General features: G+C 35.4%; 1 protein-coding gene across 1 annotated transcript; it reads left to right on the top strand.

The window, feature by feature from the left end:
* Positions 1-509: 509 nt before the first annotated feature.
* On the top strand, positions 510-15,661 carry prkd1 (protein kinase D1; the record flags this gene model as incomplete). The annotated part of the gene is made up of 17 exons (XM_081393919.1): positions 510-564; positions 663-823; positions 1,120-1,143; positions 3,256-3,463; positions 6,079-6,156; positions 6,715-6,913; positions 7,686-7,809; positions 7,934-8,011; positions 8,237-8,507; positions 9,756-9,808; positions 10,216-10,288; positions 10,585-10,691; positions 11,307-11,468; positions 11,629-11,727; positions 12,413-12,680; positions 14,273-14,358; positions 15,443-15,661. The coding sequence occupies exons 1-17, from the start codon at positions 525-527 to the stop codon at positions 15,659-15,661; spliced, it is 2,250 nt and encodes a 749-aa protein (XP_081250045.1). The 5' UTR covers positions 510-524.
* Positions 15,662-17,593: the final 1,932 nt, after the last annotated feature.

The raw sequence follows: 17,593 nt of genomic DNA, 5'->3' as shown, positions 1-17,593 counted from the left end.
TTTAAATTAGAATCCATTAATATAATTTGAATTCATTTTACTTTTAAAGTTTTAGTCATTTTGATGATGATTATTTTTATGTTTATAGAAATATTGCCTTGGCAACTTTTACATTTTGAAAAAATAGATATTTTATTTCAAGTAGTGCTTTTTATGCTTTTAGTTTTAGTTAACGATAATAAAGCGAGACAAACCAGCTGAACAAAACGTCACAGAATTAATCAAATCCAATGTTAATGTGATGAAATGATGTCACTTCACGGAGGATGATGTCATTAAGGAACCTGGCTTTTTTAAAGGGATATTACAAAATACTAACAGGGGTGGACACAAAATTATTTTTGGGGACACAAAAAAATCTAATGTAAATGTAAAACCAATTATGTATGAAATTGACATTTTGCTGTTAATTTTTTTGTTTTAAACTTTCAGCTTCAGCTACCGTGGAGGATTTTCAGATCAGACCTCACGCTCTGTTCGTTCACTCATATCGAGCTCCAGCGTTCTGTGATCACTGTGGAGAGATGCTGTGGGGTTTAGTGAGGCAAGGGCTTAAGTGTGAAGGTAAATGTCTAAACATTCCACTAAACTTGTGTCAGCATTACATTAGAGGGAGAAACAGACCACAATGTGATCATCTTTTGTCACTATCTTTGTGTTAGGCTGTGGGCTGAACTACCACAAACGGTGTGCCTTTAAAATCCCAAACAACTGCAGTGGCATCCGTAAACGTCGACTATCTAACGTGTCCCTCACCGGCCTGACCAACACTCGCTCTGTGTCTGCTGAACGGTCTCCCAGCACCTCTGATGAAGCTTTACTGGTGAGTTTGATGTCAAAATCAGATCCACAGCACATTATATCAGATGTTCCCTCCCTTAGTCACAAAATATAGAATACTCAAATATAAGTGTCCAAATATAAAATACAGACCATATCAATCTTATAAATACAACAGGTTTTGCCCTAATAATCTCCGATGTTATTGATATAGATGGTAGATTTGGCCCGTTTGTTGACCCTATGCTACCACTGCATGTGTGTCCTGTTTATTAACACTACTCAATCTCTGTCTGTCTCTCTCTACCTCTCCCCACACATCCTTTCATTCCTGCCCAGTCTCCTGTCAGTCCTAGCATGGAGGTAGGCACTAACTAATTCAGCTTTGACTAACCTCCTTATGATATTTTGTCTGTCATACACCCCCTGTTTTAATGCAACATGAAAAAATGAAATCTGTTTGATAAAGGGGTGATAGAGAAAAGCATCTACTATTAATATTTACTGTTTGAATATCTTTGACTATACTATATATTTTATATATAAATATGGAATAAACACACACCATACACACTACCACAAAATCTAAAGAAAATCTTTTATGCTCACCAAGGCTGCATTAATTTGATCAAAAAACACAATATTGTAAAAACAGTAATATTGTGAAATAATAACCGTTTTCTATTTGAATCTGTTTTAAAATGTAATTTATTTCTGTGATAGCAAAGCTGAATTTTCAGCAACCTTTACTCCAGTCTTCAGGGTGACATGATTCTTTAGAAATCATTTTGATCAAAATCATCGAAACCATGATAAAAATGTTTTAGGACTCTCTGATTAGCAGAAAGTTCAAAAGAACAGCATTTATTTGAAAAAGAAATCTTTTGTGACAATTTAAATGTTTGTACCATCATTGTTGCTCTATTAAAAGCATCCTTGCTGAATAAAAGTGTTTTATATACATATATATTAAAAAATATATTCAGTTTTTATATTTATCTGTCTAATTATCTTTTGCTGCCCCATTTACAGTGAACCTGAGTTCTGAGTGTTTACTCCTTTAAAATTTAGTGAGTCAGACATGTCATTCTTTTCTCTAAGAGGTTAAGACATTTTAACCTGACAACATAAATGTTGTGGTACACATGTAGTTTGTTTGAAGAAAACTGTTAATCGGCTGTTGACGGCAGAATCAAACATCTGTTAGCTGCTCTCTAATCTGTTCCCTACACCTAAGACAGGTTACAGCAAATGATCTGCATCTGTACGATTACCTTACCTTTCTTAAGGCCTTTGGTGAAGTGTACAACATGGCAACAGGAAGCTATTGATCATTTTCTTTCTTTAGAGCACATTGAATAGTTGATTATGCACACCTGCGTGATGTCAGATCTATTCACAACAGGTGGTAAGACATCTGCATCTTTGCCAATCAGCAGCACATTAAAGATCAGCTTGATGAGAAAGTTGTTGTTCTGAGTTGATGCAAATTCATCAAAGCTCAGCATATACAACAATCTCCCTCAGCATGAACCTCGTAGGACCTTTGTGTTTTTGTTCACCTAATCGAGAGCAGGGTGGTGCTGACTTGGCTCGTGTTAATAATACCAGAGAACCTGTGTGACAAAGTAATCCTCTCTATTTACCTTTGTTATTTAACCTTTGCATGATATATCACTAAAAAGCAGTCATAGGTTTGATCTAAAAAAAATTTTTTTTACAATTTTCTACATGGTTTATTTTTGGAAGTTAATTTCTGTATGAATACATAACTTAAAATATTGGCTAAAATCTGTTAAACATTTAAATATTGCCCAAGAAAAAAAAAGATACTGTTGTTTTTTGTGACAACATGCCCCAATTGTCACACTATATGGGGGTAAGTTGTCACAGTGGAAGCTGCTGCTGTTATACTGTATTATAGGCTTTTCAGCAAAATGCACACAGTAAAACAATTATAAAACCTAAAACTATGCAAAAATGTAAAAGTTACTGCACAAAAATATCAAACAATTTGTTTGATGAACAAAAATGTAAATAATTATATAATTCATTACGGTCACACTTTAGTTTAGGGTCCAATTCTCACTAATATCTATGACTTTTAGTTGTTAAGTTTAGGTGTTGGGTAGGATTAAGGGATGTAGGATATGGTCATGCAGAATAAGGCATTAATATGTGCTTTATAAGTAATAATAAACAGCCAGTATTCTAGTAATATGCATGCAAATAAGCAACTAGTTAATAGTGAGAATTGGACCCTAAACTAAAGTGTTCCCTTCATAACATACAAATTCATAATGTGACAACTTGCCCCAATATAAGTGCGACACTTAACCTGACCTGACATTTATGAAAAATACTTATGTACCGAGATCACAGTCGAACCGGTGACATATAGCCCTTGTGTTGTGCGGATGTCCTATATTTCTTACATAGAATTTCTACATTACAATCTATATTATTTGTCCACAGCAAAAAACACCATCAGACATCTTTCCTGGAAGAGGCCGCTCCAACTCTCAGTCCTATATAGGTCGGCCAATAGAGTTAGACAAGATCCTGCTGTCTAAAGTGAAGGTGCCACACACATTAGTCATCCATTCATACACACGCCCCACCGTTTGCCAGCACTGCAAGAAGCTCCTCAAGGGCCTCTTCCGTCAGGGTCTACAGTGCAAAGGTAGGAGCTTATCCTTAAAGGAGAACTCCGGTCAATTTTAACATTGAGCTAATTTTTTTTGTAAATTTGGAGTGCTGTCAGTACAGAGAACAACGACAAAAATCGTTGTTGCCTACACCGTGTTATCCTCTTTTTAAAATTTGCACCCTGTTGACTTCAATGGGGCAAGTTTTAAACCTGCTTTTAGCCTCTTAACATCCTTGATGTGTCATTACAAGTGCACATCTAATGTGAGTGATTCCTTCAGAGTGAACACGGGTGAATCTGACTGCAGTAGATGTGAAAGATATGAATAAAAATGATGTTATTTCAGCCAGCGCACATACCTGTGTTTACATCCTGTTTTCGGTCGAAGTCCATAGTAATCGATTGTCGAGTTCACACGCGTGATCATAGGTAACTAAACCTATGCGTGTGAACTCGACAATCGATTACTATGGCCTTCGACCAAAAACAGGATATAAATACAGGTATGTGCGCTGGCTGAAATAACATCATTTTTATACATATCTTTCACATCTACTGCAGTCAGATTCACCCGTGATCACTCTGAAGGAATCACTCACATGGCAGAGGATAACACGGTGTAGGCAACACCGATTTTTGTCGTTGTTCTCTGTATTGACAGCACTCAAAATTTAAAAATGAGCTCAATGTTAAAATTGACCGGAGTTCTCCTTTAACATTTTTAAGCTACGGCTGTGAAATGATTGTCTTTATTGTCTTACAGTAATTGTTTTAGTATCTTATTGCTTTGCATATTAATGTGCCTCGACTAAATCCCCTCTGATCCAGATGTTTCCATGTAATTTGAATTCTTTGTAATAAAATTTTTATTAACTCATCTGAGCTTACATTGGATAATGGTCACTAATTGCTGTGACTCATTACTTTCTCAAATTAACATTGCAGTTTATTCACAAAATCCATAAAACTAATTACACAAATTACAACAAGTACACAAATGTGTTTAATATAATATTCACTATAATATCTCCAGCAGATATGACGTTTTGCATTGTATTAGACAGATAATGAAGCTCAGTACAGGGCTGTGTTCAAAATGGAATACTAGCTAAATGTATACTGCACAAAATATACTGTATACTGACTACTATTTTTCTTTTTTTTTAAACTATAATATGAAAGAATTTGACTATGCAAATATTGGTTGAATTTAATCCTGGACGATTTTGGATAAATTGAGAATCATCATTTTTTTGTTTGTTTAAAATAGAGATCATGATTCTCCCACGATTCTGAATAGACCACTAAACAAACAACAACAACAAAACATGTCATTTACTAGAGGTTCTGACAAAATGTTGAACAAAATTGAACGAATCTCTTGAATTATTCAATGACAAATACAGTTTTTAACAGTCACTTGTCGCCACCTACTGGTTTAATGATGATCCCATATTCTATCCTATCATATAATCCTTATTTGAAGCATCTATACTATAAACTTTAATCCCAGTATTTCTGTGATAATTTGAATTATTGTAACACAGAAATAATAATACTTTGAGGTTGAAGACATTTTTTGTGAAGCTGTTTCATACTGCAACATGTCAACTGCTCTCTGGCACACAGATTTGAATCGCTATGATCATACTTGTCAAAGGTTTAATAGACATAGCCGAATTGTTGTCATTTAGGAATAAGATCGCATGGGTGTTTGAATCGAGAACGCGGTCTTTTAACAATTAATTGTGAAGCTCTAGCTTAATTTGAAATAGCATAAAGCTTACTATTTCTGCCATATAAAATACTTCATGTTGAATGTTTCATTTAGTGCATAGTATTTTTTTTCAACATAAAATATGAAACAGTATTATTATGCAAATATTGGCCTAATTAAAAATAGCATATTAGCATACAACTTACTATTTCTGGCATACAAAAATACTTGAATGTTTAATTTAGTGCATGCTGGAAATAAATTCAGTTTATTTTAATCCAGTTTAGCATAAAAATAAATTCTAAACTTTGGCAATACTATTAAATAGTCAATAGCAATAGAGATGTTAAAATGGTGCGCTATGGTTGTGTTTGCCATTCTGGCAAACGTAGTCAATAAAATGTAGCATTCCATGTATAATTAAAATTTGCATATGGCACAGTAGTACATACCGTAATGCATGTTGCAAAAATAGTAAGTGTAGTATTCCAAACATAGCCTATCCTTAGTCTATTAGGCGCCAATATTTAATGTATTTATGCTTGCTTTACAGATCCTACATTCTGATAACACCGTACAGTTTAACAGATCATAGAATTTGTTGATCCTTTTGTGTCATCTAGAACAGAACATAAATATACAGTGACACAACAGCCGCTTTTATATACAATGTGTTTGTGTAAAGGGAATATATGCCATGTGCCAAGCGGTAAAGAGTGCAGTTGGCTGGGCTGTTACAAACAGCTTTAATGTTCATGTGTTCAATGTGCGAGGTCTCAGCCTGTCAGCCACCGGCACAACAGGAACTCATATGTTTATGTGCCAGATTGGTAGTAAACTCTCTCCCTCACTCCCCCCCTTTAACTCTTTCTCCCTCTCTCTGTCGCTCTGTCATTCTTCTCTACTCTTTTTTCCCCTCACACCGTCACAGATTGCAAATTTAACTGCCATAAAAGATGTGCACCCAAAGTGCCAAACAACTGCCTCGGAGAGGTGTCAAGAAACGGAGGCAAGTCTAACTTTAGTCTTCATGCCAATCAATGATCAACACTGCATTTTCATGACAAAAACAACAATATTTATCTCACTAAACATTAAATGCTATGTGAACATCATACTCAATACATAACAGTGTGCTCAGATGAAAAAAACGGGGTAATGTTGTAAGACTGAACCGGTTTGTTTATATCACTGAAACCGATTAACCTAAAATTGATATTATCAGTAATTTATATTATTAGTTATAATACCAGAGCAAAAACAAAAGAAGGAATTTCTTTCTGCAAATTTATAGTAAGCACAACATTTTATGTAAAGGCTAAAGAACAATGATATAACTGCAAAAGGGACTCTATTGTAATATCCCTTATTTATATATATAATATTATTAACTCTGTACTTTTCTGAATGGAAGTTCAAAACTGCTCATTTTCAAGTTCTGCTTTCTAGCGTTGGTGGTGTTAAACTGACAGCTTTTTTACACACATACATCACGTGACTTACATTGTCTTGCCATGCTTTACTTTCCTGTTCACTCCAATCCCCTTCTTCTTCTTATTGCTCATAGATCTGTTAAGTCCTGGTGCTGAATCAGATGTGGTCATGGAGGAGGGTTGTGATGACCATGACGGGGACAGACATAGTCCACTTAACGATGACATGGAAGAGTCTCTGGTGGCAGACTCCGCTGCTCTTTTGGAAGCTGGACATGGTGAGCTTGGAGATTTCCAAGACCAAGACCCAGATGAATCCAACAGAATCATCAGGTAGCTCCTCGACACCTCTAGAAGCCCTATTAACAAAACAAACGCCACAAATAGTTGACTTTAGTCCAAAACTGGTCTCTGTCAGTGACTAAATATAGTAAATGCAAAATAAATGAGCAAATATACACTACCGTTCAAAAGTCTAGGGTTGGTGAGATGCTCTTATGCTCACCAAGGCTGCATTTATTTGATCAAAAATACAGTAAAATTGTTTTCTATTTAATATATTTTAAAATGAAATATATTCCTGTGATCGCCATTATTTCAGACTTCAGTGTCACATGATCTTTCAGAAACCATTCTAATGCATCTAATATCATTTCTTATCATCAATATTGAAAACAGTTGTATTGCTTAATATTTATGTGGAAACTGTGATACATTCAGCATTGTTTGATGAATTGAAAGTAACTAATGTAATGCATCCTTGCTGAATAAAAGTATTAATTTCTTATTTTTTTTAAACGGTAGGGTAACTATTACAGTATAACAGAGATTTTATAAAATAAAAGTACCTAATATTAAGTACAAATGCATAAAATACATTCTCAAACAGGAAAAATATAACAAAAATAATAAAAACTGAACTTACGAGTAGTCTTGTAGTGTTCTGGCTAACAATTTGAGTTAAAACATGTTGTTATCGTTGTTTCTTTGAGGTCAAGTAGAAAATAAAAATAGTAACTAAACAGCAAAGGTATTTGAATGCTATGCATCATGACCTGCAATTGACATTTTCTAGAAGGTTTTGACATGTCACTGTGTTTGTAAGCCCTTCCACCAGCAACAACATCCCACTTATGCGGGTAGTTCAGTCTGTCAAACACACCAAGAGGAAAAGCAGCAGTGTTATGAAAGAAGGCTGGCTTGTACATTTCACCAGCAAAGACACATTGGTAAGTGCTCTGGGTTTCCATTATAAACCTTATGAATTCATGTGTGAATTACCAAGTGAACTTTCCATTCTGTACCTGATCATTTCTAGTATCTGTTGTTGTTGTTGTTGTTGTTTCCCACTAGCGTAAGAGACATTACTGGAGACTAGACAGCAAGTGCATTACCCTGTTCCAGAATGACACTGGGAGCAAATACTATAAGGTGACTTCAACTATTAGGTCAAAAAATAAAGTTTGACACTTGAAACTCACATTAACAAAATAATCTAGGAAGTATCTTGAGGGCTTTCATAATTTCTTTAGAGAACATTGATAGTTTGTCTTGATAGGTTTCATGGATCACTGCACACATCAGATCCACAGGCATGTCTCTGCAATATCATTGAGGTTTCAGCTTTCAGATAGACGTCTTGACTCTCTTCAACAGGAAATTCCTCTATCTGAGGTGCTGTCTCTGGAACCAGCGAAAACGTTCAACCTTCTCCCTGAGGGTGCCAACCCACATTGCTTTGAGATTGCCACAACAACTCTAGTGTACTATGTAGGAGAGAACCTGGCTACGTCGGGCTACGGAAGCAGTGTGCTTGTTAGCGGCGTGGGACAGGACGTGGCCCGCATGTGGGAGATGGCCATCCAGCATGCACTTATGCCTGTCATCGCCAAGGGCATATCTCACGTCGGCCATCACAGCTTCCACAGTATGAACTTCATGGTGAAACATTTAAGGGCTTGTCCTCAAGGGGGAAAACGCTACGAATACAGAAATGCAGTGCAGTTGTAATATTCCCTTTCTAGTTTTCTAGGCTTTGTAAAATTTTACACTTTGCTTCTGCCAGAAAACTGCAGGGCAACTATAGCTGTGTCCAAATTTGTGTACGAGGTCGTAGTGCATTTGAAAAACACCTTCTTGCTCATTATTAAAATACATTCTATAAGAATGCAGGAGTGTAGTGTGAATACAATCCATGCATACTACATATGGCATATTGGCATTGCCTTGAGACATGCAATATTAACTGCGCTGCAATTTTCAGCTATTTGCAAATATGACAACTCCTCTCTCATGGCCTCATGGGATAGTAAAATGTCCACTGGCAGTATTTTCATGAACATACTACTCATTTCATGCACTGCTTTTGGGATACTGTGTTAGGAAAATATCTGGACACTGGCTTTTTTTTTTTTTTGTGGAAACGATGTCTATAAAATCACATCCAGACATTCGGGATAATTCACTATTTTATGGCATTTATGGCATTATACAGCAAAATGAGCACCTTAAATCTAGTTTTTTTACACAAAAATGAAATACTTGCAGCGATATATTGTATTCTAACAATGAAAAGTGTGCTCGCCTCTCCCAGTGTTATTTTAGTATTATTTATATAGTATTATAGTATTCATTAATATTTTGAATTTGATTTTATTTGTATATTTTCATTTTACATTTTTAGTTTAATTTTTTATTATTTTTGTTGTTTTGTCATTTATTTGTTTATATATATATATATATATATATATATATATATATATATATATATATATATATATATATATAAATTCATTTTTAATTCAGTTGTAGCATTTTTGGTTCTTATTTTATTTCAGTTATTTCAGTTCTAATTCTCGTTTAAGTTTGACTTTTTCATTGAATATTTATATTTTATTTTATTTCAATTAACAAAAACACGGCCCCCCCTCACATCAGTATCGTGCAGGTTTAATTTCTAATTTGTATCGAGTTTTCTTTGAGATGATTTTAAAAACGAGGCTGTGAGGCGACAAGCCGTATTTTAAATGTCATGATTTTAATGAATTATTTATTGTCAAGTGTTTCTTTTTCAGGTAGAATAAATTAGTAAAGGTGTAAATCTGAGGCTATGGCATTCAATACATGAGATACATAATGATTTTTTTTCCTTGTGTTTTTTTTCCCACACAAACAGAAGAGGTCTCCATTAGCATCTCTGTATCCAACTGCCAGATCCAGGAGAATGTGGTAAACATTTATGCTTTTTTTATATTTGGAGACATATAAAAATATCTCATATTCTTTATCTCTCAAGCTTTGTTTCTGTGTGCAAGAGCTCACCGTTCTTGTCGGTTTGCCTATAAGTGCAACCTTGAGTTCCAGTGTGATATAAACACACAATGCCTCTTGGAGATTATTTTGATTACCTGCTTGGCCATGGGGTTGCCATGGTTACGCAAGTCTTTCCAACAGAGTCCAAGTGAGATGTGGAAATACTGTAGCTCTTTAGGCTACTGGTTTGAATTCAGCCATTGTTACAGTACAAAAAAAATAGTAGATCCAAAGAAATCTGATGTATCAAGCATTGCTTCCGAGCTTTGGGAACAGCCCATTTTGGCACATACGTTTACGTTTTGTTTCTGTTTTTCTTACAGGATATTAGCACAGTGTATCAGATTTTCCCTGATGAAGTACTTGGCTCTGGGCAATTTGGCATTGTCTATGGAGGTAATGTATCAGACTATTTACAGGGAGTTCTTTGACATGGGCACCCAGTGAGGAAATGTTTTGGAATCTGTATACTAGGAGAATATTTAATGCATATTTTACTGTATTTAAATATTTAAATACAGAACAGATTTTCAGAACAAATGTGGTACAATCTAGTTCAATGATCAATGAATGTATAACGTGGATAAACTGCATTTGAATATTTACAGTAAATGGCCATTTAAATATAGCCATACTTCACATCCAATAAATAAATGATAAAAATGCACATCATCCTTTCTGATATAATGCAGGGAAACACAGGAAAACAGGCAGAGATGTTGCCATCAAGATCATAGATAAGCTGCGATTTCCCACCAAGCAGGAAAGTCAACTGCGGAATGAAGTTGCCATTCTTCAGGTAAACACAGAAATAACATTCGCAATACAAAGACTGCTGTCTGTGTGTCTGTACACTATATATATATATATATATATATATATATATATATATATATATATATATATATATATATATATATATATATATAGCCACACTTTAGATTAGGGTCTAATTCTAACTACAGTATTAACTACGACTTTTGCCTCGTTACTGCTCCTAATTACTGCTCATTAATAGTTTGTAATGTAGTTGCTAGGTTTTAGTGTTGGGTAGGATTAAGGGATGTAGAACATGGTCATGCGGAATAAGGCATTAATATATGCTTTATAAGTACTAATCATCAGCCAATATCCAAAATAATATGCATGCTAATAAACAACTAGTTAATAGTCAGAATATAAATATAAATGTACTGTATATGTGTGTGTGTGTGTGTGTGTATTTAATATGTGCAATGTGCATTTAATACTACTACTACTAATAACAAATGAATATAATACATTCATAATATTATTATTAAAATCATATTAAATCCAAATTTGTACAAATTTATTTAGATTAAACATCTATATTACAATATTGGCATTTTGTCATTTTAGAATTAAATATAGATGTCATATTTGTCTTCTGCAGAACCTCCACCATCCTGGCATTGTCAACCTCGAGTGCATGTTCGAGACACCAGAGCGTGTCTTTGTTGTCATGGAAAAGCTCCATGGCGACATGTTGGAGATGATACTGTCAAGTGAGAAGGGAAGGCTGCCAGAACGCATCACCAAGTTTCTCGTTACGCAGGTACATCTCACAGGCACCGCACAACGTAACAGTCAGTATACACTCAATCCCATATAAATATTATTTGAAGTAAAAAATGGTCAAGTTTTGCATTTTCATTTACAATTTCTTTTGTTTTACACCGTATTGTAGTTACAATGCTGTTCCGCTCTATTCCCAGATCCTCGTCGCTCTCCGCCACCTTCACTTCAAAAACATCGTTCACTGTGATCTCAAACCTGAGAATGTTTTGTTAGCCTCCGCTGACTCTTTTCCACAAGTGAGTAAAATCCGAACAGAACGAGAAGCGACGACAAAAAGAAAGGAAATATCTGAATGAAGTGAGGCCACACCGAAATTAACATAAATGGATCTGTTTTTGTAAATGTGCAAGAATAAAAGATGGTAATTATAGCGTTCTCGTGGTGTGTTCGAGGCACAGGGTTGTGTGTGTCTCTACATTCTAATGAAAGATTTCTAAATTATCCTCCCATTGTTTCTTCTGTCTACTGCACAAGCTTGTCTCTGGAAGCTCTCAAGCAGAAACATGACTCACTGTTTGAGAGCGGGCAAACATTTTGGAAGAATACTAAACAAATCACTGCGTGTCATTTACAAATATTTTGCAAAGGTGGAAGCAGAACTGGAGCTGTCAACATCTGAGCTCGGTCCTGTTTCCTCGGGCGCTTGTTGCTGTGCTTAAGCAAATGTTTTAAAGGTAGAAAGTGTAGATCAGCAGGAGATGCATTGTAACCACATCCAACTGGGTGATAATTTCACTTGACTTTCGTTCAAACCGTGACAACTGATCATTACGACGTCTGTGGTGTTAAAAGCTAGCTCCAGAACAAAAGGATGTTATTTTTTTGGTCTTTTGTGCATCTCAGTCCTAGTCGAGTAAAATAGCCAGTTCCTCCTGGTGTCTGCTTATTGTAAAGCTCATTATTCCTTGGTTTGTCTTGCAGGTGAAGCTGTGTGATTTCGGCTTTGCACGTATTATTGGTGAGAAGTCTTTTAGGCGTTCGGTGGTAGGCACCCCGGCGTACCTCGCCCCGGAGGTGCTTCGGAACAAGGGCTACAACCGCTCGCTGGACATGTGGTCCGTGGGTGTTATCGTCTACGTCAGTCTCAGTGGAACGTTCCCCTTTAATGAGGATGAAGACATTCACGATCAAATCCAGAATGCTGCTTTCATGTACCCACCCAACCCCTGGAAAACAGTGACCCCAGAGGGTAAGTTTTGGGGTGAACTTCCTTTGGAACATGGAATCAAAGTAAAGTTTAAAGGGATAGTTCACCCGAAAATTTCAATTCGGTCATCATCAAAAGAATATATTCGAAAATAAAACAATTTTTGGTCAAGCAACAATGAAAGTCATTAGGGTGAGATGCTGTTCTGGACCCTGTTGACTTTCATTGTATAGACAAAAGCTGTTTTAAAAAAATCCCACAGAAGAAAGGCGCCAAATTAGAGATTTAGAAAGGTTTTGAAATACTGAGATAACCATTTAAAACAAGTCAGAAGCTAGCTGTATTAACCTCTCTAAGCTGGAAGCGATTTAGAGTCCGTTATGTGTGTGTTAATCCTTAAAAATGTAAGTGGTAATCCAGTCGCGAATCCCATCTCACAAGCGAAGAACCTTATTTGGATAGTTATTATGAATTAACTTCCATTAGCTAATGTACAAATATGACCTATGTACTGCTATTTCTAGTCAGCCTGCTACTGATATTCGCCCAGATGTTAAACTATTGAAGCTCCTGTTGTTCTAATTGACTGTACGCATAGATGACCTCAACTCACCTACATGGCTCATGGTTTATGATCTAGGTCAGGATTAAAGGAGTAAAGACCAGAGGAAAAAAAAACAAGAGAGTTGAGGTCTTGAATAGGTAATATTTACGTTTAAGTCATATGCAATCTGCGCAAAATCTGTATGAATAGAATTGACCTTCATCTCATTACCTTAACTAGATTTTTGATGCCCTCACCTTTGACCCTGTTTATTTACTAATGCCCTCTTTCTTCCTCATTAAAATAGCAAGAGAACCAGAGACCACACTTTACTTACTTAAGAACGCTGGCAATTGGAACAAATTATTCACAAAGACTTTTATTTATTTATATAGTTTGGCTGGTATCAAGTATGGCCATTTTAACAATCACGTTCTGTTTTTTAACCGTTTTAATTGAATTTGTTCCTGTTTACTGTGAAGTGAAAATAATTAAGTGGCATAACAAAGAGCATCTAAAAAACGCTTTTTAAAACAAGTTGCAAAACAAAGGGAGAAATTACAGAACAAGTTAGAAGTTAGATTTGGTTTTACTGCAATAGATTTACAGCATGTACATTTTCTCTGTAATTTTCAATATATATATATATAATAAATAATTTAAATATAGATCATTTTCATAATGTATTAAATCTATCTATTGTTGTTTTTGTTGTTTTTTAAATTAATGTGTAGTAACTACCCTGCTTCCAAGCTGTTGGTAAACTGTCTAAATGTGTAAGAGAGAGAGTTGGAAGAGAAGGAAGGAGAAAAGAAAAGATGAAGAGAAGAGAGGGCAAGGGTTAAAGAAAGAGACTGGTGTGAGCGTGCTCAATTTTTGTTACGACCCATTCATGTGTATAATGCCCAACGATCCCTCAGACTAAAGCGCAGGGGCCTCAAGGTTAAGAAACTTTGGAGCGTCTCGGAAATTTGTGACCCCTGAAATAATGTTAACGTGATGTTGGTTTTGCTCATTATCCCTCTGGACACAAAATCCTTCAGGTTTTCCACCAAAGCCTGGTCACTGACAACCCGTTTTGTTGTTACAGCAATTGACCTCATTAATAACCTGCTGCAAGTCAAAATGAGGAAGCGCTACAGTGTGGACAAGTCTCTCAGCCATCCCTGGTTACAGGTTAGTAGATAATGAAAAAAATATATATATATGATATACATACAAAAAAAAAACGTTCTGTTTTTTCCCCTCACAGACACATTAGGCAACTGAAATAGGAGTGGAGTTACCCCATATAGAGAATATTAACATCTTAACAAGGCGATAATAACCATTCCAGTGCCAATGATTAATTGAGTCGTAATCAGTTCTTACATGCATAGATGAGCATTTGATAGTAGGGAACTTGCAAAAGAAGTTTACAACATCTATTCATAATCAGAAAGATATATACTGTTATTGTTCAAGTGCATGAATTTTTTTTCATCATGTTACTATATCTCGTTTCCACCCCATTTAATTTGTCATTTTTACATGTTAAAATGAACCTAAGACATTAAATGTACTATAAATAAATATACAATAGCAAACTGAATGTAATGTTTTCAGACATTAATTGCAATTGCAGTTAATGTCCAAAATGATAATTTGTTAATGTTAATAATGTAAATTTAAATTGTGCAATTAAATGAAAGTGCATGATAGTTTCAATTAATATTAAATGCAGTTAGCTGAACTTTCGAGTGCTTTTTGACCTACTTCAGTAGTATATCTATATATGTAGTAATTGTCTTCTAAATTTGATTAAAGTGCACTAGCGAATGTGCTGTCAAGCATTTATGGTCAAATTAAATATGCTAATAACATTCTTATTAAAACTTGAATGTCATACATAGAAATATAATTATAATGGAGAAGTTGTAATTTAATACATTTCAGATATGTTGACTTTAAATGTAATAATGAATAACACACTACAGTTAAAATGATAATCAAGCACCTGTGCTTCAGTACAAAAAAATATATTTAAACAATGATTTAAAATGTACTTTTTAATTTGACATTATTATAAAGTGCACGTTTTAAAAAATGTATTTAATGAGTTAAATAGTAATGAAACTGTACTCTAAAGTGACCTTTTATTTCATTAATGTTTTATTAGCTGCAGTCGTTTTGTCACAAGGATTATTATTTCTTAATTTTCCCTATTTTTTTAGCAGTGTGGAACGTTTTTGATCCCTAAAAATATATATCTTTATGTCAGGACTACCAAATGTGGCTGGACCTGCGGACTCTGGAGTGTAAAATGCAGGAGCGATATATCACCCACGAAAGCGATGATTTGCGCTGGGAGCATTTTGCAGAACAAAATGGTCTTCAGTACCCAGCCCACTTAATCAACCCTCACGCCGATGTCCGTGAAGAGGCGGAGTCTGACGAGCTTGTGATGGGCCTGCTCAGCGACAGAGTCAGTGTTCTGTAAATTGCTGCCTGCCCCTTTAAGGGCACAACGACGGAACTCAAGCCAACTCTATACTGCGAAATCACCACTTCAAGTCAACAGTAAATGACTTGACAATTCCTAACAGAAGTACTGCACAATTTCATTTAACAGTACACTACAGATCAAGCACAAATTTCATTAAACACACAGTGCCTAAACCACAAAAGCCAACCTAGCCATACATTACATAGACAAAAACAATCATACCCAAATATATAATAATAACACATCACTACAACAACAAAACAACTGCACTTAAAGTACTACGATCAAAAATCTTGTTCTTAACCTGAGAATAAAATTATTTATTATTATTCTAATTATTTTGCCTTTAAATGGCACGACAGTTGAAAAAAAAAAAACTATCAACAGTATTTGTTTGTATAATTCACAAAATAATGAAGTATAAAATGAACCTATAAAGCCTTTTATTAACTTATTAATATTAAATTATTCTGCTATGTGGTTTTGTGTTTATGTGCGTGCGTGCGTGTGTGTGTGTGGGGGGGGGGGGGGGTACTTTGGAGGTTGGTTATGTTAGTGTTCTGTGCAAGTGTAAGAGCAAAGTAACACTGCCTGTGGACTGGAGATGTTTTTCCTTTTGCTTTCTTCGGATATGTTGGGATAATAAAGTGCAGCTGGTTGTGTATGCATAAAGTATTATGTGCTCATGACAGATTTTCAGAGTATTTCTTTCAGTGTTCCCCGTTTAAGTGCAACACTAATGTACTCATCAGCTGTTCTGTCCAAAAGGCTGATTAAATGTTAACTAGAATAATTAATAATTATGGGTTGGAATGAGAGCAAGTCACAGAATGGCAGTTTGGACCATATCTGGCCAAAGGTGAGTGATAAAGCCATAGTGCTTAAAAAAGGATCATATACTGTGTTCTAGTGTTTTTGGCTCGCTGCTGCATCATCTTCAAATCAAGAGTTATTTGCCCACAGGAAAGGTGCTTCCTAATCGACAGATGGCGCTGTATGCTTATGCAGCATGAAAGCCTAAAAAAGTTGGCTCGGTGGGACAGTACAAACCTCTCTCAATACAACATTTTACTAGATGGACAGACCGTTGAAAACAATAGTAAGAACAACTCAAATCAAGGAATGAACTGGATTTGTCATGGCATAGGCTATTCGACAAATGTTTTATTGCCTAAGTACGGAAAGTTTGAGGGTGATTTTAAAAAGACTTAAGTCGTGATAGACGCCATATATAGCCTATTTATTTATTTATTCGCGTTTGAAAAAGAGGCCGTGAGGGGACAAGCCGTAGACTAGATTTTAAATGTCACGATTTTCAACAACACGGTGAGTTTTTGTTGTTGTTGTTGTTGTTGTTGTCATTAATCATAGTCAGCAAAGTTACAATTATTAGCTATCCCTTGAAAAAACTTGTCGCGAAAAATTAAATATGGCAGTTTTTAAAAGTCCATTATGACTTAAATGAGGCCTACACGGATTTAAAAAAAAAAATCATTCGTGGTTTTTTTTCTGTTAAGATTTATGAACAGAAAAGTTTGGTTATACATGTAGGCTAATGTAAACATTAAATGGTCTTATTTTGAGCGACATTTGTCTGTTATCCTATAGCCATACAGGCTCTCCCACTAATTTCTATTTCCCCCCATCCTGCATGGGATATAGCTAGTCTACAAAGGCTTATAGGGTATCATCAACTCGTCTCAAAATGTGTTTTTCCTTCCTTTTTTCTGACTTTTTCCTGTTTAATTAGAAAATATCCCATTCTGAAACAGCAGTCGGCGTTTATGAATCATTTACACAACCCCACCAGCAGAAGCCTATTCCTGGACAAGAGATGACGAGCTCGTGTAGCGACTGAAAGAAAGGGAAGAATCTTACAGATGGGCTGTCTATCGAGTTACGCATCATTTGAGTCTGTTTTTTCTC

Source organism: Scardinius erythrophthalmus (assembly GCF_964197995.2).
Source record: "Scardinius erythrophthalmus genome assembly, chromosome: 19".
Classification (NCBI taxonomy): domain Eukaryota; kingdom Metazoa; phylum Chordata; class Actinopteri; order Cypriniformes; family Leuciscidae; genus Scardinius; species Scardinius erythrophthalmus.
Note: the sequence above shows the minus strand (reverse complement) of the source record. Positions and strands in the feature narration are given on the sequence as shown.